Source organism: Coffea arabica, chromosome 4e (genome assembly GCF_036785885.1).
Source record: "Coffea arabica cultivar ET-39 chromosome 4e, Coffea Arabica ET-39 HiFi, whole genome shotgun sequence".
Taxonomy (NCBI): Eukaryota; Viridiplantae; Streptophyta; class Magnoliopsida; order Gentianales; family Rubiaceae; genus Coffea; species Coffea arabica.
Window position 1 is genome coordinate 789,953 of NC_092317.1, and position 21,870 is coordinate 811,822.

General features: G+C 40.2%; 2 protein-coding genes across 4 annotated transcripts; both read left to right on the top strand.

Moving 5' to 3' along the window:
* On the top strand, positions 1 to 12,498 carry LOC113742819 (uncharacterized). Of its 3 annotated transcripts, none has more exons than XM_027270811.2 (11): positions 1 to 787; positions 1,162 to 1,418; positions 1,499 to 1,681; positions 1,762 to 1,861; positions 1,965 to 1,992; positions 2,722 to 2,764; positions 4,663 to 4,815; positions 6,503 to 8,789; positions 8,909 to 10,283; positions 10,862 to 10,945; positions 11,930 to 12,498. In XM_027270811.2, the coding sequence occupies exons 2-11, from the start codon at positions 1,360 to 1,362 to the stop codon at positions 11,992 to 11,994; spliced, it is 4,377 nt and encodes a 1,458-aa protein (XP_027126612.2). In that variant the 5' UTR covers positions 1 to 787; positions 1,162 to 1,359; the 3' UTR covers positions 11,995 to 12,498. The 3 variants fall into 3 exon arrangements, with proteins under 3 accessions (XP_027126612.2, XP_027126614.2, XP_071903006.1); XM_027270813.2 differs by having other exon boundaries at positions 8,912 to 10,283; XM_072046905.1 differs by lacking the exons at positions 1 to 787; positions 1,162 to 1,418; positions 1,499 to 1,681; ... (2 more) ...; positions 2,722 to 2,764; positions 4,663 to 4,815 and adding an exon at positions 6,259 to 6,399.
* Positions 12,499 to 14,713: 2,215 nt separating this feature from the next.
* On the top strand, positions 14,714 to 21,500 carry LOC113742398 (ABC transporter B family member 19). The gene is made up of 9 exons (XM_027270235.2): positions 14,714 to 16,166; positions 16,436 to 16,490; positions 16,579 to 16,754; positions 17,072 to 17,236; positions 17,327 to 17,622; positions 17,783 to 18,099; positions 18,234 to 18,457; positions 18,575 to 20,491; positions 20,932 to 21,500. The coding sequence occupies exons 1-9, from the start codon at positions 14,868 to 14,870 to the stop codon at positions 21,277 to 21,279; spliced, it is 4,797 nt and encodes a 1,598-aa protein (XP_027126036.2). The 5' UTR covers positions 14,714 to 14,867; the 3' UTR covers positions 21,280 to 21,500.
* Positions 21,501 to 21,870: the final 370 nt, after the last annotated feature.

The window sequence follows — 21,870 nt, forward strand, 5'->3', positions numbered from 1 at the left end:
AAGAGACAAAATGGTAACTGGTGGTACGTGAACTGGAGAAGGGAGAAAAAAAGAAGAGAAAAGTGAAAATCCATCCAACAGCGGTGTCTGTCTCCGGCAACGGCAGTGTCGTTTAAATCGAAAGTGTTTCAATTTCACCCCCCGTTAAGGATGTATTTATTATAAGATGAAAGAAGAAAAGAGGTGATTTAGAAAAAGAGGGATGGGTTTAATTGCAGAGTGGAGTGGAGAGTAAAAATGAAAGTAGGACGAGGTGGTTGTAAGTTTTGTCTGAAGGAGGAGCACTTTCATTCATCAAACGACAAACAGCAGTAGTCTCTCTACGTTTCCCTCCCACTCTCCATTCTTCCTCCCCACAAATGACAAACCCCACCTCCTCCTCAAACTCAAAGAATTAGAGAGAGAAAGAAAAAGATACTCAGTGGTACTACATCTACAACATTTGAGTTTCAACTTTCAAGGAGGAGTAAAGCTACCTACACCCCCTCCGCCCCAACCCAAAAAACACCGCAAAAACAACTATCTTACTACTCCCCTTCTAGGGCTTCCTTCCAGTTCCAGCCCAGAGTAAACCCACCAAAACCTTCTCCCTCTCCCTCCCCTCCGCAAAAACCCACGCACACATATCCCCAACCCCCCCCCCCCCCCCTCTTCCAAAAAAAAAAGGATAAAGTTTATCTTTACTGCCACATTTCTGTTACGGTAACGGAAATGCGGGCTTCGATGCGAACCGCAATTGGATGATCCGGCACCGGAATTTGAAGATCTCTTCATCCCAGTTTCCATGGTAGGCTTCGATTGTCACGATCGTCCCGCATTTTTCTCTATTTATCCTTCTTCATTTTCTTAATTGTGCTTCCATTTTTGTTTTTACTTGATGATTTTTTTTTTTTTTGAATTGATTCTCCTGTGAACTAAGTTTCAGCCAACTATAGTGGCACTGTTTTTAAGTTTAGTTGTAGGTTTAGCTACCTGCTTTGGTTGGCATTTGAATTTTTTTTGGGTCTACAATCAGATCTGAAGGAATTCTTAGTTTAATTCTACTGTAGGCTAAATGCTCCAATTTTAGGTACATTTGACGAAGCCAGGATTTTGAACTATAGGATCTGTCATTTACATAACCAGTGTTTTGATTTTACACTTTGGAGTATCAAATTTCAGGTGCCGAAACTTTTTCGTTTAACAACGGGGTTTCCTTTCGTGGACCTATTCGGCAGAATGAGGAGGAGATAGTAATGGGTTAAGATTTTTGAGGAAAGGTAATTGAATGATCTAACTCTGGGATTTAATTGGCGGCGCTGAGTCTTTATATGAAAGAAGAGCAACAAAGGTTGTGAGTTTTCTAATTAAGGCCCAGCGATGAAGTCTGACACCCCTCTTGATTATGCTGCCTTCCAGCTGTCACCGAAGCGGTCTCGGTGAGATGCTCCCTTTCTCATGTCTGATTATTAAGGTTTTAGCTCCTCAATTTATTCATTGCTGAAGTTCCCTTTTGCAGATGTGAGTTGGTTGTATCCAGTGGTGGAAACACGGAGAAATTGGCCTCAGGATTGGTGAAGCCATTTGTTGCCAATTTAAGGGTTGCAGAAGAGCAGGTGGCTATGTCAGTTCACTCTATAAAGCTCGAAGTTGAGCGGCAGAAAAATGCTGAAATGTGGTTCACCAAGGGAACACTCGAGAGGTACTAATGCACCTTGCAGATGAATACTTCATTTCACCAGACAGATGCACTTTAACAATGCTGGGGGTCCCTCATTCCAGGTTTGTGCGGTTTGTTAGCACGCCAGAGATTTTGGAACTGGCCAATACCTTTGATACAGAGATGTCCCAGTTGGAATCAGCTCGAAGAATATATTCGCAGGTAGTAACTCTTTCATGCTTCTAGATAAGTACATTGAGGATTTTACTTGCCAGCTTTCCCACCAAGTTAGAAAGGTCTCATGATTTGCTCCCTAAAATGTCAGGGTACTGGACAACAGCTCTCTGGTTCTGGTAAGCTTTGTTGCCTACTGTTTGGTTTTGTCTGTCAAGTTTATTGTTAGTTGTAGATATGCATTCTCCCTGCAAGCTGTTCTTAGCTTTCCTCTCAAGTATGGGGCAAGTTTCCTCTTTGGTCACTTTTGCAAATATAGATTATAAGAGTTCACTTATGCGCAATGAAAGAGCATTTAATTTTTGTGGCCATTTCCTGGTGAAGAATTAGTTAATAGATCAACTAATTCTTGCCTAATACTTCCTGTACATTCTCTTCTGTCTTAAGGTTGAATCTGGCTGTAATTCGACGGATATAGAAAATTGAGATTGGAAAGATATTGCACCTTATGCATGTCTGTCCACCTGCACTAAGGGTTATCTGGGTGTAATTTGACACGTATAGGTGATTGAGACTTGAAATATTGCGCCATATGCATGATTGCCCACCTGCATTAAGGATTCTGTGTAGCAAGAACTATGTAAATAGGCATTTTAGTGCAACAAGACAAGCAAATGGAGTCCTATCTACATGGAAGCTTCACTATCTTGGCTTTCACACTGATATTGCTGTAATATCCTATCTGCTGTGTTGACTTTGTGCTTAGCTTCATGGACTTCTGCCACAAGGCATATATATTTCTAAGAGTTTAGCTGTAAATCAGAAGCATTAATTGCCCTCAGATTTTTTTTTGAGGGATTGTTTTCAAAACTCTATTGGATTGATAATGCATTTGGGGGTTGATGCAGGTGGGCTTGGATCTGGAGCCGCAGCAGCAGCTGATGCAACAAAGTAATGAGTCTCTCTCTCTCTCTCCATTGATTCTTCTCTGTCTTGCAGTGTTTCGATTCCATTTCTTTATTTGGCTCTTAGTTTCCTTTTCAATAGTACGGATTTGTGCCTTAGTTGCTTTTTGTTGAGCTAAAGTAACACCACCAAGAGTGGTTTCACTAATATGGTTACTGGTATCACTAATGTATTTTAGAAGTGAAGAAAGCTTCTTAAATAAGGCTCAAGCCTTGACCTCCGTCTTCTTTTGTTGCAAAACGGAGAGGTTTCTTTGGCCTACTTTTAAATGGCTTATATAAGCCTAAAATGTGTCTGTAGTGTTGGAAACTTGTGGCTAATGATGCTACAAAACTTATGATATTGGTTGAAAATTAATCATCCGTGCATGCGACATATGCAGCATGTGCAAGAACTCTATTAAAGGTTTATTTAGCTGGTTTACTAAATCAAATTAGTCCATAATCCTAAGAGAGAAATGGCTCATTTGGCACCTTTGCCATGCATAAGATATACAGATATTAATGTACATTAACTAGCATACACATTTGCCAGAGGATAGTGGATAGAAAAACCAAAAAGAAAGCAGTAGATTCATATCTCATATCAGCCTTTTGCTTCTTCTGTTCCCTAATTAGGTCTGTGCTTCTTGTTTCTAAAACATTTATCTAGAAAATGACAGGATAATTGGGAGAAAAAGAGAACTACAATGGCAGAATGGAGAAATTAGAAGCATATGTCATCTGAAGGTTTTTCCAGGAATATTAAATTCATAGACTGCATCTGTGTTGAATGTGTTCTACCTCCTATTGTAACATATTAAAATTGTCTGCAATCCTATTACTGATATTCCTTTGGCTAGCATGTATTGCTCCTTTAACTCCTAGGTCTTACTTGTGTGTGTAGAACGCGAAAATGAGATGCAATGAATTATTGAGGTTTCATCTCAAAGACTTGGAAACATTTTGGTTCTAAAGGCTTTATCAATTTACTAGAAATAACTTGCCTATTAGTTTACTTACTAAAGCATTAGTTTATGTTACTCCTCCATAGCATATTATATGTACCATTCAGTTTTGTGCACTGGCTACCTTGTAAAGCCAGCTCAAGACAACTGGCATACAATGTTAACTGGGCCTTGTGAACTGCCCTTCAATGTTTAAGATTATGAGATAACTTATGGGTTTACATGTAATCCTTCAGTCACCCATATAAATTCCCATAATCTCAATTCATCTTGGAATATCATACACCTCAATTCTCATCTAAAACTCATTTAATGCATCGACAATGAGATATTATGTTGTCGAAAATTGAAAGGGAGAAATGCTACTTTGCTAGTTATAGCAGTGTGATGAATGTCTTCATATTAGGCAATTTTACGTATTTAACAAACTGATAATGGGCTGCCGTATGGTTAAACCTGTTATCTAACAGACCATTCCTGTTGCCAGTTTGCCTCCATGGCTAGGTCAAAAATTAGAAATGAAAGTATAGAAGAGCATCTTTTTGTCTACAAGATTTGTCAAGTGGTATTTGACTTGAACTTAGATGATTGATCTAATGAATAGAACCTGTGAGGTCACTCTACCGGTTATATGGTGAATGGACTAGTGAATAGGTGGCATTGCATCTAAATCTTAGTGTGATAGACGGCAAAAGAAGAAAGATTACATTGTACTAATCGACTAGATTAAAATGCTAACACAAATGTATGATATCCAGCTAGTAGAAATGATGGTTGTTGCTTGAAACACTCACAGATCTTGTGCCTTGTGTGTAAAGATATATGTGTCTCTTTTTATTTACTTTCCACCAATAAAATGCTAAATTGTAGCTTGTGGTTTTGGCTTTAGGAGTATGTAATTATTGACTTTGATTTGAACATGTTCCTGTTTAAACAGGAAAGAATTGTTGAGAGCCATTGATGTGCGGCTTCTTGCAGTCCAGCAGGATCTAACAACAGCCTGTGCTCGGGCTACTGCTGCCGGTTTCAATCCAGACACAGTCTTGGACCTTCAAATGTTTGCAGATCATTTTGGTGCCCTACGCTTAAAGTAAGATCTTGATTACCTTTCATTTTTTTTTATTGCTCTCCTTACCAACTTCTTCCGTCTGTGCCCACATTGCACATGCCTGCAGAGATGTGCTTGTGTTTAGATGTAGGCATGTGCTTATTTCCAGATAACAAATGTGAAGCATTTAAAGTAAGGCAAAATTAAGGAAAAAGGTTCTTTGTAGACTTTTTAAGACATTGAAGCTGAAGCTTGTTTTTGTGTCTAAACTGCTGCAAGATCATCAGGTATAGCTTACAGTTCTCAGCTTGCTTATTTAATTTCTTCTGCATAATTGGAGAAAAGGGGGGGGGGGGGGGCTAGTACTGTTTTGATCTCATGTTTCACAATTGCTTAGTTAAAGAAATGGTGGAAAATGCCAAGTTAGAGTAAGCTGTACACTGAATTTATTGGAAAATCTTTATAACTTTCTCTGAAATGAAAAGCTGCGTAGACCAAAGCTTCAATGAGGATCGGATGTTTGGTTATGCTGTATATAAAGATGGATAGAAAATGCTCTGCATGGTCGTCTTTTGCCATGGTCGTCTTTTTCCAGTTCTAGGATTTGGTTTAAAATGTTTTCAGACCACTGACTACTGATGTCTATGACGTGTCTTGACAAGTAAAATTTAACCGGAGAAAGAGATTTTGAGGGTTAGATCAAAATGAGAAATAGATCAAAGGCAATGCTTTATTGAAGGACATCTCGTGCAATTCCCTGTTTGCTTGGTTAGAAAATAAGATGTGTCTTGGCCTAATTTATGTGGTCAGTGGCTTTATGTATGATGGTACATGAACAAGTCAACTGCCAAATTTTGGTGTATGCGCTCTGTCAGATATTTATTGTATTAATTGCCTTTGCTCCTCTAGTTTTTTTTCTTTTTTTTTGTAATTGTTTGGGAGAGAGGTGGAGGTGCAGACTGCAGTGTTTCAAAATGTTAAAACCATGCAAAAGAGAAGCTCTGGCTCTTGTGGTGGAATGAAACTTGGTGGGGTTTTATTTCTCAAAAGAAGTTTGTAAAGACAGGTTTTCTGCTGTGAATTTAGCAAGTTTGCTAATGTGGCTTTGGTCCTGGAGGAAGATGAAGACCTGTGATTGGAGGGTTATCTTGGTTTCTCGAAACGAAAGGGTCGTAGGTTGTGTAAGCAGAATTGCACGTTATAGTAACAGAGTTAATACCTTAAGCTGGTTTGCTCTTCTTTCAGGCTTCTACTCCTCATTAGCATGGCATGGTGAAAGACAAGCTGCAGTTGAATTGATGTCAGTATGTTTTATTGGGCTGGTGAACTAGCTGAAAAAGTCTACTGTGAATGGGCTCGTATAGAATTTTTCTCTACAGGGCCAGATGAAAAGCTCCAATTTCCCTGGATGCCATTGGTCCCAGCACCCTGAGTAGTGCTGCAGTCGACATCATCTACCCGACGATTTGGACTTAAATGTCTTTACTCGAACAAATATTGATTGTGCACCTTAAAAACTTAAAAATTTAAAAATAAAGAGAAGAAAAAAATTCAAATTAATAAGCAAAGGAGGAAATTGAATTTTACAAGCTAAACAACATAATGTCATACAAAGCTTATCCTTAGGTACTAACTCCAAAAAAAAAAATATCATTATGTAATATTTGGTCAAGTATTTACTATGAATTCAATTAACTGCTAATATTGTTCAACTACAATTTCATTGCAGCGAAGCATGCGGTAAATTCATATCCTTGTGCGAGAGACGGCCGGACTTGATCCTTACATGGAAGGCCGGAGGGGACGACCCAGCCATCCGATCCTCGTATGGGTCGGATATGTCCATAGATGACGAGCCCACTTCTCCAGACAGCCTTCGCTTTGGGTCCTGCCAACCCCCGAGGCATGAGCAGCAGCATACCGGCCAACAACAAGAAACAGACACATCCCAAAAGTATCAACATCCCAATCTTGCCACCACATTGAAACCATCCTTTTCTCTACGAAAGAGTGGAGAAGCAAGCACAGAACCAGAAGAAGGAAGCAAACAAAACGACCCTCTCGCTACTGAGAAAGAGAAGAAACAAGAGAGTAGCTGTGATGCTCCTCCTTCTGCTCTTGATCAAGCCCCGTCAATTGCAGTGAGTCAACCATCTAGGCGGCTCAGCGTGCAGGATCGTATTAACTTGTTTGAGAATAAGCAGAAGGAGAATTCTGGTGGGAAGCCTGCAGTAGGAAAATCAATCGAGATCAAGAGACTTTCTTCTGATGTGTCATCATCTGCATCTGCAGCTGCTGTAGAGAAGGCGGTGTTGAGGAGATGGAGTGGTGCTAGTGACATGAGCATTGATTTGAGTGGTGAAAAGAGGGATACTGAGAGCCCTCTTTGCACCCCTTCGTCTTCTGTTTCACATTCCAAGTCTGAGGATCAGAAAGATATGGCAGGTTCTGGTAAGCCGGAGTTTAGGAGCATTCCTCAGCGGGTAGATGATAGTGCAGGTTCTGGGAGAGAGGAGATTGTTGAGGAGAGGCAATCTACAGTTTCCTCTGATAAGTCAGGGGAGGCTTCTGAAGGAGGAAAGTCAAATTCTACTGTAGGCGTTATTGGTGTCACTGCTTGGAAAGATCAAACACGTGGGAAGACTCAGTCAAGGTCATTTCTTAACAGGGCTGAGGATAGCAGATTAGATGATCTAGCAAATTCTGAACCAAAGTTCAGGTCTTTGCCAAGTGGAAAAGCTGAGGAAGGTCGTTCGGACAATCAACCCAAGTTCAAGGGTCCTGAAAAGAGGGATGACCTTGTCAAAACAGAAGGGCAAGTACTTTCTGAGGCACAGGTTGCTGGCCACAAGGAGAAGGGTACTTCTCAGGCCCAATTTGGATATTTTGCTGGAAAAGGCAGTGACACAAGGTCAGCTATTGGTCCATACCAACCTAGTCAAGTTGAACTTTCAGATCAAAAGGAAGTTGGAATAAGAGATGGTTCTTTAGCACAAACTTATTCGAGGGCCCCCCAGAGGCCAGTGGGTGAATATGCACCACAAGAAGGTGGTTCAGGATCAAGAATACGTGATGCTTTTGCTGCTCAGCACAAAGGAGTTGCAGGTAAAGTATCATCTTCTCATCCGAGGTTTGAGTCCTTTTTGGAGACTGAGGATATTCAAAAGAAAGAATTGGCTTCAGCTGAGAAGAACGGTGGTGTTACTGCAATAAAACTTGAAGGAACTGGATCCGAGAGGATGAAGTTCGACAAGCAAATTACTGCCTCTGAACTGATCAAGAAAACCCAGGGCAGGAAGGATGATAGTGTTCCTGTTTATGGAAGTAATATGGCATCTTTCCATAGTAAAGTAGCTACTGAGAATCAGGATGGGTTTGATTCTTTTTCAACGCCACCTCCAGAACATGTTAGGGTTAGGCAATCAAAAGGAAACCAGGAGCTGAATGATGAGCTGAAAATGAAAGCTAATGAACTTGAAAAGCTCTTTGCTGAGCACAAACTGCGGGCTCCTGGAGATCAATCTAATACTACATGGAGGACCAGGCCTATTGACAGGCAAAATGACTCACCTGCAAAACCTTGTAGGAAATCATCTGCAGATACCGATACTGCCCATTTGTCTCATGATGGCACATTATCTGAGCCTGCTGAGAGTTCAAAAAACTTGGCCAAATTCAGTGATGTTCCTGTGGTGAAAGTGGTTGGTGGCCAGGATCATAATGATGTTGAAAATATGAAATTTTCTGAGCTTAATTTTCCAGATGGTTCTCGAGGGAAATTCTATGAGAGATATATGCAGAAAAGGGATGCAAAGCTTAGGGAAGATTGGAGTTCCAATAGAGCAGAGAAGGAAGCCAAGTTGAAGGCAATGCAGGATAGCCTGGAGCGTAGTAAATCTGAGATGAAGGCTAAATTTTCAGTATCTTCTGATAGACAGGATTCAGTATTCAGTGCTTGTAGACGTGCAGAGAGGCTCAGATCGTTTAATACGCGATCAATTATGAGAAGGGAGCAGGTATAGTTTTACTTTTAATTGGTTATAAATGGTACTAAAACATTTAGTTTTGTTCTAGGTGTTGATTGGAGTTTTTCCTGTCATTTATTACCAACCATCAAAAAGTTTCCATTTGGCAGCAGCAGTTAGATTTTGGGCAAAGCGACGATGAAGGTGCATCTGATTTTCCAGAGAAGAAATTGTATCGTGAGGATGGGTCCTTCACTGAGACATCCATTGTAGATGGTTTACCTAAGAGTAAGAAGAGTTTACCTACAAAAAGTTTGTCTTCATCCACACCTCGGATGACTGCAGCACCTGTTCCAAGATCTGCAACTCGAGCTTCCAGTATTTCTGGCCGGCGTAAGATGCAGTCGGAAAATCCTGTTGCACAATCCGTTCCCAATTTCTCTGATCTGAGGAAAGAAAACACGAAACCTTCTTTCACAGCCAGTAGAACAACTCGGCCACAACTGAGAAATTATACCCGCAGCAAAAGTGCCAATGAAGACACTTCATTTGTCAAGGAGGAAAAGTCACGTAGATCACAATCCCTGAGAAAGAGCCTAGCAAATTCAGCTGAGTGCAGAGAGCCTTCTCCATTGAACTCCGAGGGCATTTCTTTGACAACACAAAACTTTTACAAGGACGAGACTGAGCAAAATTCTTCTTTCAAGTATTCAAAGACTTCAGAGTCTAAATCTTTCCTTAAGAAGGCCAGTGGCATGGATCTTGGAGCCAGAACAACTTTTGCTTTGCAGAATACCAAAATGGCATCCGATATCACTAATGATGAGGATGACTTTGATGACTTGGCCTTTGAGGGAGAAGACTCAGCGGATCTAGTCAAAGATGAAGAGGAGGAGGAGTTTGAGACAGCGGTAACTAAACATCAGGGTGAACCAGAGCTGGAGCAGGAGTCGCTGAAGTTGAATTTTGGATCAGAAAATGGTATTGTGAGATCCTTTGCGCAAGTGGACTCATCATTAGTGGCTGAATTAGCTGCTGCAGTTCCTTCTGGTTTTCATCCTTCTGAAAATGTACAGGATTCACCAGGAGAGAGCCCTGTGTCGTGGAATTCACGGACTCATCATTCATTTGCTTATTCTCATGAGACGTCTGACGTTGATGCCTCTGTTGATTCCCCTGTTGGGAGTCCTGCATCTTGGAATTCGCATTCTCTGAGTCAAACTGAGACTGATGCAGCTCGGATGAGGAAGAAATGGGGAGCAGCTCAGAAACCAATGCTGGTTGGTAATTCTTCCAATAATCAGTCACGCAAGGATATGACTAGAGGCTTTAAAAGGTTACTAAAATTTGGAAGGAAAAGCCGTGGCGCAGAAACTCTTGTTGACTGGATTTCTGCTACCACATCTGAGGGAGATGATGACACAGAAGATGGGCGTGATACTGCCAATCGGTCATCAGAAGACCTTAGGAAGTCAAGAATGGGATCATCGCAGGGACATCCTTCAGATGATAGCTTCAATGAGAGCGAATTTTTCAACGAACAAGGTTAACATACAGACATAGACACGCACACACACACTCACACATGTAGTTTTTAATTATTTGTTGATATCTTCATTTTTGTTTGTTGGATTAACTGTAGCAGAGTCCTTTGTTGTTTGAGTTGACAGTTGTTCGCCTAGATATTGTTTATTTGATTAAATACTGTTAGTTACTAGTTTAGCTTAGTTTTTTTTTCTTCTGCCTATATCAATTTTATTTGTGATTGGTGCATATGATGGTTTCCACAAATTTACTGTTCTATATTGAAATTTTACAAATGCATGCCAGTAGAAATTTTGGATGATTGAGATGTTTCATTAGAAAATTTATTCTAGAGATTCGGTTTAATAGCTACTCTACTAGCTATAAGGACTCTAGTCATCAAAACTTCAATTCCTAAGTTCTGCAGTACAGGATCATATATGGACTTTTGGAATGGCTTGTTATTTTCATTTCTATGAGTTTCTTTCTGATCTATCAAGTAGCTTCTTCTTTAAATATCTTTGGCATTTTGCCCCTATTTCTTTAATATGTATATTTGTTTATCAAGTTTCTTATGTGCATGCTCTTAATTAAAACAGTTCAATCCTTGCGGAGCTCTATCCCAGCACCTCCAGCAAACTTTAAACTGAGAGAGGACCATGTGTCTGGGAGCTCAATTAAAGGTGACTCTTTACAACATAATGTTGCTTCTTTGTCATTTTCTTTGCCAGTAAGTGGATTGAAGTCATGAGATGGTGGAGTACGTGTCTACTGAATTCTGTGTACTGGCATGATATTGAACACTTGAATAGAATGGTTTAGATTTTTGACAAGTTGTCTTAGACGTTTAGGTGCTTGGAAATATTAGACTTACATAGTGCCGATTTAGATCAGCATTGAGTGAAGAGGCCTCTGTTTTAACTTCTCAGTGACTACAGTATAAGTTGATGATCAAACAGCTGTTCTGTGATCTGAAGTCCCACTCTGTTTGTCAAATAGGTTTTCCTGTTACTTTACAAATGAGGGTACTTTCTGTTGATATTATGTGGTGAGGTTTCAGAATTCATATTTCTTCAAAGTCTCACTAGGTACTCGTTTGTGCTGCATTTTCGGCAACATTCTGACTTCATACTTTGGCTGCTTATGGGTCCAAACTCATGGTGTTGTAAAGTAGGGAAATGATAACTGAATTTGCATTGATTCTAGTGTTGTTGTATGTAAAAAAAAAAATCTATTGTTGTTGCACTCATAGATGTATGTAGATGGATTTGATTATTAACTGGGAAGATTTTCGATGCCTATTTGCATAGATTGGTTGACCTGTGCTCTGAAGCACTAGTGGCTTCTCTTTTGATCACTTTTTTTAGTTTAACTAATTTGATGAAGAAAGGGGCCTAAATAAGAAAGAAAAAGGTCTCGTGTGTGATAGTTTTGCTTCTGAGAAGTTGCTTGCTGCAAGCATGAAAAAATTTTGGAAACTTCGGCATTGAGGAAGGAGATTGGTGTTCATCCTTAACAACTAAAGCAAATGTTTTATAGTATCATTGAATTTAAATGAATTCTATGTAGCTGCCTTTAGTCAGATTTCTTAGCAAAGATTATTGCGTACAGCTTTCTAAGAAATGATTTCTTGTTTAACTTGACTAAAACATCCCATGAATTTACAGCACCAAGATCATTTTTCTCCTTATCATCATTCCGGAGCAAAGGAAGTGAGTCAAAACCTAGATGATTGAGTCTCTGTGAGAAAGTCCCTTCCATAAAATCTTTGTGATTTCCATGATCGACAATGTGATGTTTGAACAAACGAGCAATTGTCAAGGAGGTGCCATGCAATGAAAGGTCTGTTTGGTTTTTCAAACACTTGATGGAGCTAGTGAACTTTGATTGGGCCTGCCCAACTTTCAGGTCGTAGTGCTTAAATACATGTATATCTTTGAGAGTACAGTTCCAATTGGCGGAATGCTAATGTGATTTTGGTAGTAAAAGCATTCTTTATAATCTTGTCATTTGTATCACACCTGTCCGAATGTATATCAGAAGTTATATTCTTGTTGGAATCATATGGGACAGCTTTAAAGGAGAACTATGTGATTATGCGATGCAACAGCTTGTATAAGATGCCTATAGCACAAAAATGTCTATACATCTTCGTTGACTATTTGTTGCTGATGCCATACCAAATGTAACTCTTCTGGAGTCTTGATATGAGAACATTTGCTATTTGCAATTTTTACATTCTTGTAAACCACACAAATGTACAGGGAGAGACAAAGAGGGACCTATTTACAGATCCAGATAACTTAAGAACATTACATTGAATTCGCATGATTGGACATATTGCATATTAAGATAATCCAAAGCAAGAACATCACTTTATTCATGGATTGTGATATGCTGTAGATGATGCCTGTTTTGTATGTTTCTGTATTTTTGCCTAGTTTTTGCATCCAAATATATGGATAAGGAAGCCACAAAGCTGATTTCAGCCGTGAAGATTGTGTTAACGTCTGGAAACAGATGTTAGGCATTCTAAGTTTGACGTCCATAGTGATGCTTGTGGAAACAGATTTATGATTACTAACTGGCTGTTTTCTAGCTTGAGAATTTTTAGAATGAAAACACAAATTCAAATACTTGGAGAGGTGACGTTTTGGTACATGTAATGTAGGGATTATCCATGAACTTGATGATAGCATGATTGGGTCATATGGATCAGGAAGCTTTTGTATTACTGTCATAATTAGCAATGTTTTAAGCCAAAAATGGAGGCCACGTGTATTTTCTTTCATTTTGATAGTTTAATGTGGGAATTATGAGGCTGTTTCAGAATTTTTGTGTTAACTCCTCGGAACTTAAAAGATAACTTGTGCTATATATACGTATACAGAAATAGGATCTAGTCAATAATTACGGAAATGGTATTGTACATCTATAGAAATAGGATCTAGGCAAGGATTTTGGAAATGGTAAGCCACTTTCCAGAGAAAAGAGGGAGAACAAAACGGCAAATGTGTTTTTATTCCGCTTCATTTGAATCCAGTCGCCAAGGAGACAATGGACTTTGTTTGACTAATTTCTTGAAATCTTGCATGTTGGACATGGGCGCGTCATTTTTGGGTTATGCTTTGTGATAAAACAGAGAGGGATGATTGTAGTAGTGTTGGACTCTGTACTTAGCCACTTGTTTGTGTGGTTACATGACTTGTTAGTAGTCGTAGACCCGTTCTGCTGCTCATATTCATTATTCTTGATAGTTTGATAGTGGACGTTCTTCTGATCAATAATCCCAGCAAGCAATGGACTTTTGTCTTTCCACATTCAGCTTTTCACTCTCTCTCTCTCTCTTTAATATATAGACCTTTCTATATCGATTTTGTTTTGACTGTTAAAGCCGGGGCACTTCCCCTTGGACAAATGACACAAAAACATGACAAATCCATCATCCGCTAATACCAGAGACTTGCGACCAGAAGACTTGCACGCCTGTTGTTGCAAAAAGTGACATTTGGAAGGAGTCGTGCCCTAGAGAAGGGCCGACAGCAGGTGAACATATTCTATACAGATCATATTCAAACCAGTCGTAGTCAGAGTTCTGGCCCTCCGGTTAGAGGGTTCGTGATATGTAGATGGTCAGGTTTTTAGAAAGTGAAGGTGTAGACAGGACAAAGGTCTCTGGTTTCGTTATTCTTTTTAGACAGAATAATTTCTCGTATCAAAATGACAAACGGAAACTGTTACAGACGAGAACAGCAAAGTTTAACCACCGGATTGTACCCTATTCTTGACACCCCGGTATCCTGAGTTGAAGTTAGCTATAATCATTCGCAGCCGGGTACCTCATAGGAGAATGACTGACGTTCTTGACATTTCGGACTGCAATCAAAATTAAAAGTCCACCTGAAGGTGCACGTCATACTTTATTTGTCTTAACTAAATGTGATTCTCCGACTATGCAGCACCGCGTCAAACTTAATCTTAGCATTGGTTTATTTGTCTTTTTGGTTTGAATCTTAACTTGTCCTTCGGAGGACAAGATGCTTACTGGGCAAAGTCATTCTCAAAATCTCACAGTAGGCAGGCATAAGAGTATCGCCATTGAGAGGATGATGATGGCCGATGGCCAATATATAAACGAATGAAGAAGAAGAAGATGATCAGGGCTAGCACTGCAAGGGCAGGGACAAGCAAGCTGCAACAACACGTACCCCAGCCGTTGTAACTTAAGAAGCAACAAACTATTCATTAAAGCTACTATTTAAGATCTCTAAAAAGATTAATCAACCAGAAGTGTCATGCCGGCAATCCTAGTTTTCACTTTTCAAATGCACGGTGCCGGCTTCCAGCAATCAGCCAGTAGCATCTTTTGAACCCCAATGCTACACATTCACATGCAACCAAACTTTGTGACGTGAAAGAACTTTGGATTTGCATCGAGAAACACGCGTAACAGCTTTTCCTAGGAGCAAATCCAGTCACGATGGATTAGCAACCCTCATTCTATTCTAGAAACCTTCGCGTGGTACTCAACTTGTAGCATAGTGAAATTTTAAATTTGCATACCTTCTATTCCTGCTTGTAGCCTTGTACAGTAGTCTTCCATTCATGGATATTGCATACTCCTCCGAAATTGAGCACTCAACACCTGCTACCCCACGTAATTCTCACCGGCAATACCACACTACCCCTGCGAGATCTCAACCTCAATCCGCCTCATTTTCAGTTTCCACTTCGTACGACTTTCCTTTTGGCTCACGCAGGCCTCGAAACCCCACTCCAGCCAGCCCTTTTGCAGCTGATGATGACAGGTCATGGCAAGGTGAGCTGTCATGGCAGTTCAACCCTACTGGATGGCGTGACAATCGCGATTTTAGTGCTGCACTGAGCCCAGTAGGATATTCAAGTGGCAGTAGGATATTCAGGAGATCAGCAAAGGACTATTTTCTTTCACGTACTACTGCTGCTGCTGGTTTACGTAGCTTTACCAATCCATACTATGATCATTCTTCCGGACATTATGAAGCATTACCGTCTGGAAGGCTTGAGCTACAGAGCTATGTTGCCAGAGATGGAGAAGACGCGTTCTCTGCAAGAAGGTTTGCTCCCCGTGAACCAACTATGCCGCATGGAGCTCATCGTCACTTGTCAGCTGCTACTAAAAGGAGTGCTGCAAGTAGTGGGCCTTTGGCTGACAAAGACGAGCTGAGCTTAGTTGATTATGATGCACCGGAGGATTTAGATCATCAAATCAACTTGTTAGAGACTGATCCAGGTCACCTCCAACGCCAGAACCCTAGTTGGTTATCAATATCAAACGCTTATAAGCACAAAGGAACAGAAGATGACCTGTATAGCGGTGCTCATGGTCCTCGCAATCCTGGTCACACCACCCACCATATTCATGGCGGCGATGCACAAAGCCATCGGAAGTTAAACTGTCAGTATGGACTGAATCATCGTCATTATCATCACACGACATCATTGGCTACAGCGCCATATCGTCTTGGGGACTACGATCATACAGCGCATGCCCTGGAAAACATCAATGATGACTTGTATTCTTTTAATAATGATCATAAGACTCCAAATCACCGAGTTCATGAAGCTACAAGTCATCAGTACCGCACTCACAGTCACAGTGGGTATGATGTTGACCAGGAATTGGCATACGATGTACAAGATTTTGATGACGATGATGTTGGGGCGCCCAAGTCAGTCGGACTGTTTGGTTTGTTCAAGTACTCAACCAAATTTGATTTGTTACTTGTGCTGTTAGGTTGTTTGGGATCTTTGATAAATGGGGGATCTCTTCCTTGGTATTCCTATCTTTTCGGACGGTTTGTAAATAAAATTGCGAAGGAATCAAAAACTGATTTACAAAAGATGACGAAGGATGTGGAAAAGGTACGCGCTTTGTCACTACAGTATCTGGTAATGTGATGGGCACTCAGAAGTAGGATGTTGTTCTAACGTAAGGTTGCCAATTTTTAATTACTGGTTAGAAGAAAAAATGTTGTATGACCAAGTTTACTTGGCATTCCTCCGTCAATATTCTAGCTGCAAATACAATACAACTATGCTGTTATGCATTATGCATAACACCAGATACATAGGTGAGCATACATCAATATGAGAATGCAACGATGGGCTGATAATATGTTCTCTTATTTCAGATTTGTTTGCTTATGACTGGATTGGCTGCAGTCGTGGTAGTTGGAGCATATATGGGTAGGCTAGATACTTTCTTCTCCATTTTCTGTACGCTTCAATTTGCAATAGTATTCGCTATTGATGCAATTTTTTTTTCTAATGGTAGAAATTACTTGTTGGAGAATGGTTGGGGAACGATCTGCCCTCAGAATTAGAACTCAGTATCTAAGAGCAGTTTTGCGACAGGATATAGGCTTTTTTGACACTGATATCAGTACCAGTGACATTATGCACGGAATTTCAAGTGATGTTGCACAAATCCAGGAAGTGATGGGAGAGAAGGTGACGATAGGTTTAGGTTATTGTTCTAATGACTTGCATTGACTAACACCAATTTGCATCAATAAAAGCAATCTAAGGAGAGTTGCAACATAATGAGGTGAATTAGTTAAGTTCTAGATGGTTTGCCACATACTGAGATATTCAGAGATGTAGCGACGTGAATGTAGGTATGAATGAGTTGAATTTCAAATACTGACCTTAACATTCCTGGATCAGCTGACAGTGACCATTTGTGTGGTAGTATACTTGTACAGTAGCCATATCATGCATTAAGTTTTCCAGGGTTGGTTTCAATTAATTTCTTTTGTTTAATGCAGATGGCACATTTTGTGCATCACATCTTCACATTCATATGTGGTTACACTGTTGGATTCTTAAGATCATGGAAGATTTCCCTGGCAATCTTTGCAGTCACACCATTGACTATGTTCTGTGGCATTGCCTATAAGGCAATATATGGTGGTTTAGCTGCAAAAGAAGAGGTAAAGAACAAAAAATTTCCGGTGACAATTCTATAAGTTCTGAGAAGCTTAGTTTTCTTTGCTGACTTTTTCTTTGATGGTGTATTTAAGGACTCTTACCGTAGAGCAGGCAGCATAGCAGAGCAAGCCATATCATCAATTAGAACTGTATTCTCATTTGTAGCAGAGGATCTTTTAGCTGAAAAATACGTTGATGTGCTTGATAAGTCGGTGCCATTAGGGATAAAGATTGGGTTTGCCAAGGGAGCAGGGATTGGAGTTATCTATTTGGTCACATATGCTACATGGGCATTGGCTTTCTGGTATGGATCAATCTTAGTTGCAAGGAAAGAGATAAAGGGAGGTGAAGCCATTGCATGTTTCTTTGGCGTTACTGTAGGGGGAAGGTAGACTCCTCTCTCTCTTTCTCTGATGAAAGAATGAAAGCATTCTGCTGTTATGGAAACTAGTAAACTTGACTTCTCCAGAACTTTAAAATCACATTTGTTTACCTTACCATGTCTAACCAGAATTTAAATCCTGTAAACAAATAAACCATTTGTGCAGGGGCTTGGCTTTGTCCTTGTCATATTTTGCTCAATTTGCACAAGGAACCGTAGCAGCAAGCAGAGTATTTGAAGTTATAGACAGAGTTCCAGATATTGATCCCTATAGTGCTGAGGGGAAGAGGCTTTCCAACCCACGAGGGAAGATAGAGTTCAAGGGTGTTACCTTTGCCTACCCTTCTCGCCCTACAATCCAGATTCTCCAGTCTCTCAACTTGGTTATTCCAGCTTCAAAGACTTCGGCATTAGTTGGTACCAGTGGAGGCGGCAAGTCAACAATTTTTGCTCTCATAGAGAGATTTTATGATCCTACCCAAGGTTGGTCTGTTATAAATACTTGTTTCTTTCTATAACAAAGAAAAAGGTTTACACTCAGTGATAAGCGATCACAAATGAAGGTTCTTGGTTTTGGTGTACAGAAAAAAATTGGTAACTTTGCTGTAATTTGACAGGTATTGTTACCCTTGATGGTAACGATTTGAGGACATTACAAGTTAAATGGTTGAGAAGTCAGATTGGTATGGTTGGTCAGGAACCAGTTCTTTTCTCAACAACCATACTAGAAAACGTGATGATGGGAAAGGAGAATGCCACCAAGAAAGAGGCAATTAAAGCCTGCATTGCTGCAAATGCTCACAGTTTCATCTCTGGACTTCCACAAGGCTATGAAACCATGGTAAAATGTTTTGATTTTTTTACATATCCAATTAGGCCAATTTATATAGGAGCAAATGTTACATCTACAACAATATATTTTGCCCTCTTCAGATTCTAATCCCACCCTCATGGGCAGGTAGGAGATCGGGGAACCTTACTGTCTGGTGGTCAGAAGCAGCGTATTGCCCTTGCTCGAGCAATGATCAAGGACCCTAAGATCCTTCTCCTAGATGAGCCTACAAGTGCGCTAGATCCTGAATCTGAGACAGTGGTTCAAAAAGCCATAGATAAAATTTCAATGGGTAGAACCACCATTGTCATTGCTCATAGGCTAGCAACAATCAAACATGCGGATGCCATAGTTGTGCTTGATAGAGGTTCTGTTGTGGAGATTGGAAATCATCATGAACTCATGGAAAATTCTGGATCCTACTATAACCTGGTTAAGCTTGCTTTGGAAGCTGTCTCAAAACCAACGTTGCAACAATCCGATATTGCAATTGGTTTCCATACCAAATTGAATCAGGATCCCTCACAAGCAGAGAATGTATATGAGATATCAAGATCAAAGTACTTGAAATCCAATCAAGATGTGGGCCAAGTTGAAGAGGCAGAAGATAAACAATCCGAGTTGAGGAAATATAAACTTTCAGAGGTATGGAATCTACAGAAACCAGAACTCATGATACTGTTATTGGGGCTTCTTTTGGGTATGCATGCAGGTGCTATTCTATCAGTCTTTCCCCTGGTTCTTGGCCAAGCACTTAATGTCTACTTTGATCCAAACACCAAAAATTTGAAAAGAGAAATTAGAAAGCTCTGCTTGATTCTGGTTGGACTTGGCTTTGGGTGTATAGGATTCATGACAGGCCAACAAGGTCTCTGTGGTTGGGCTGGTACCAAACTCACAAAGAGAGTCAGAGATTTCTTGTTCAGAGCTATACTAAAACAAGAACCTGGCTGGTTTGACATTAATGAGAATTCCACTGGGATACTTGTGTCAAGGCTCTCAAGTGATTGTGTTAGTTTCCGATCAATTTTGGGCGATAAGATTTCAGTGCTGTTAATGGGGTTGAGTTCTGCAGCAGTTGGCCTCGGTTTTTCATTTTTTCTTGAATGGAGATTGACTCTCTTGGCCGCTGCTCTTACACCATTCACTCTTGGTGCAAGCTATTTCAGCTTGATAATTAATGTTGGACCAAAACTAGATAATAGTTCTTATGCCAAAGCTAGCAATATTGCTGCAGATGCTGTGTCCAATATCAGAACAGTGGCCACTTTCTCAACTCATGAACGCATAGTTCAATCTTTTGATCAAGCTTTGTCTAAGCCAAAAAAATTATCAGTCAAAAGAACACAAATTCTTGGTTTAGCTCTTGGGTTTTCTCAAGGTGCTATGTATGGAGCTTATACCTTAACTTTATTCTTTGGTGCTTATCTTGTGAAAGAAGGCTATACCAACTTCGGGGATGTGTACAAGATTTTTCTGATACTTGTTTTGAGTTCATTTTCAGTAGGACAACTTGCAGGACTTGCACCGGACACTTACTTGGCCCCAACTGCAGTTCCAGCTGTTCTTAATATACTAAGTCGTAGGCCATTAATACAAGATGAAAGCCAGAAAGGCAGCAAGATAGAAATGTTGAAGCCATTTGATGTTGAGTTCAGAATGGTGACATTTGCATACCCTTCTAGGCCTGATGTGATCGTGTTGAGAGATTTTGGTCTGAAGATAAAAGGTGGGACAATGGTTGCTTTGGTTGGAGGAAGTGGATCTGGAAAATCAACAGTAATATGGATGGTCCAGAGGTTTTATGATCCAATTCGGGGGAAGATTTTGATGGGAGGGGTTAATCTTAGGGAGCTTGACTTGAAATGGTTGAGAAGGCAGACGGCATTAGTTGGTCAAGAGCCTGCCTTATTTGCTGGAAGCATAAGAGAGAATATTGCATTTGGCAATCCTAACGCTTCATGGGCCGAAATTGAAGATGCTGCCAAGGAAGCTTACATTCACAAATTCATCAGTGGCCTTCCTGAAGGCTACGAGACAGAGGTATGTCTACTATTATATGACCTCTCTTACACTAAACCGAAACACTTTAGAAAGTGACGAAAATAGTACTCTGGGTAGCTGATGCAGTCGATCTCTTGAGTTGAACATGTATTGATTTGATATTTAATCTAGCCTAAATGCATGACCAAAAATTCAAGTTAATGAGAAAACATTCTGTAATGATATTAGAGAATTCCTTTTAACAGCAGGTAAAGATTCAAATGTTCCTCAACACTGAAAAACAATATATTAGAGGAATGAGCTGGTGCAAATAGCAACTTACTTGGATGATTTGCCTTACTACGCTTCATTCAGCTGAGATAATTTCTGCGAGTACACTCAATGAAAAATAACTGCAAAGTGAAAAATAAATCTTAAGCATCCTATTGCTGTTCTATCAACTGACTTGTGTAGCTGAGTGAATTCTCGTCCTGCTGTAGGTTGGAGACAGTGGGATACAGTTGTCTGGTGGCCAGAAGCAAAGGATCGCAATAGCCAGAGCTATACTGAAGAAGTCAAAAGTGCTCTTACTAGATGAAGCTAGCAGTGCATTAGACTTGGAATCAGAGAAACATGTCCAAGATGCACTCAAGAAGATTGCTAAAAGAGCCACCACCATTGTGGTGGCTCATCGGCTTTCAACAATCAGCGAAGCAGATGCAATTGCAGTTGTGAGGGATGGTGCGGTGGCAGAATATGGAAGCCATGAAAAACTTATGGCTTCCCACCTTGATGGTGTCTACGCTAGCCTGGTTCGTGCAGAATTGGAAGCAACAGCATTTTCATAAGCAGTGAAAACTGAAACATGCTTCAAAATTCTATATTGATTGCAGAAAGAACAGTTTTTTCAGTGAAATTGCAAGGAACATTTACACAGTAATGTTGAAGTGTTGAGTTTAAAACAACTCACAAACTCAATAAGTACTAAAGCTCTGTAAGAGTTGTCAACTTGATATGCGACCCTCTCATCTGAAATTGCTATGAAGAGTAATCTAATTCTACTCGACCAGGGGCAAGGTGGGCCGTAGAGAACAGTTACACCATTGAAGACCTTTCTCTGTTTTGTCAACTAACACACGAAGGCAAGTTGATGTTCTATTTTTCCCTGTCTCGTAGAAACAACTGCGCGCCCAAACACCTGCTTCCCCTCTCCCACTTATACTATGCAGAATAAGCAATAAAATTTGATGGTGACGAGGAGTTCAATGCATCAGATTGCAAAATCCTAAGCAAGAAAGACCACCAATCTTTTCCTTTTCGTTTCCTTCAGAAGTGGCGGCAAGTTGGTATGGCTGGAAACTGTATTGTGCCGCCTTGTGCACTTAAAGGGCAATAACATAAATGACATGGCCCATAAAGTTTGGACACCAATGAATCTT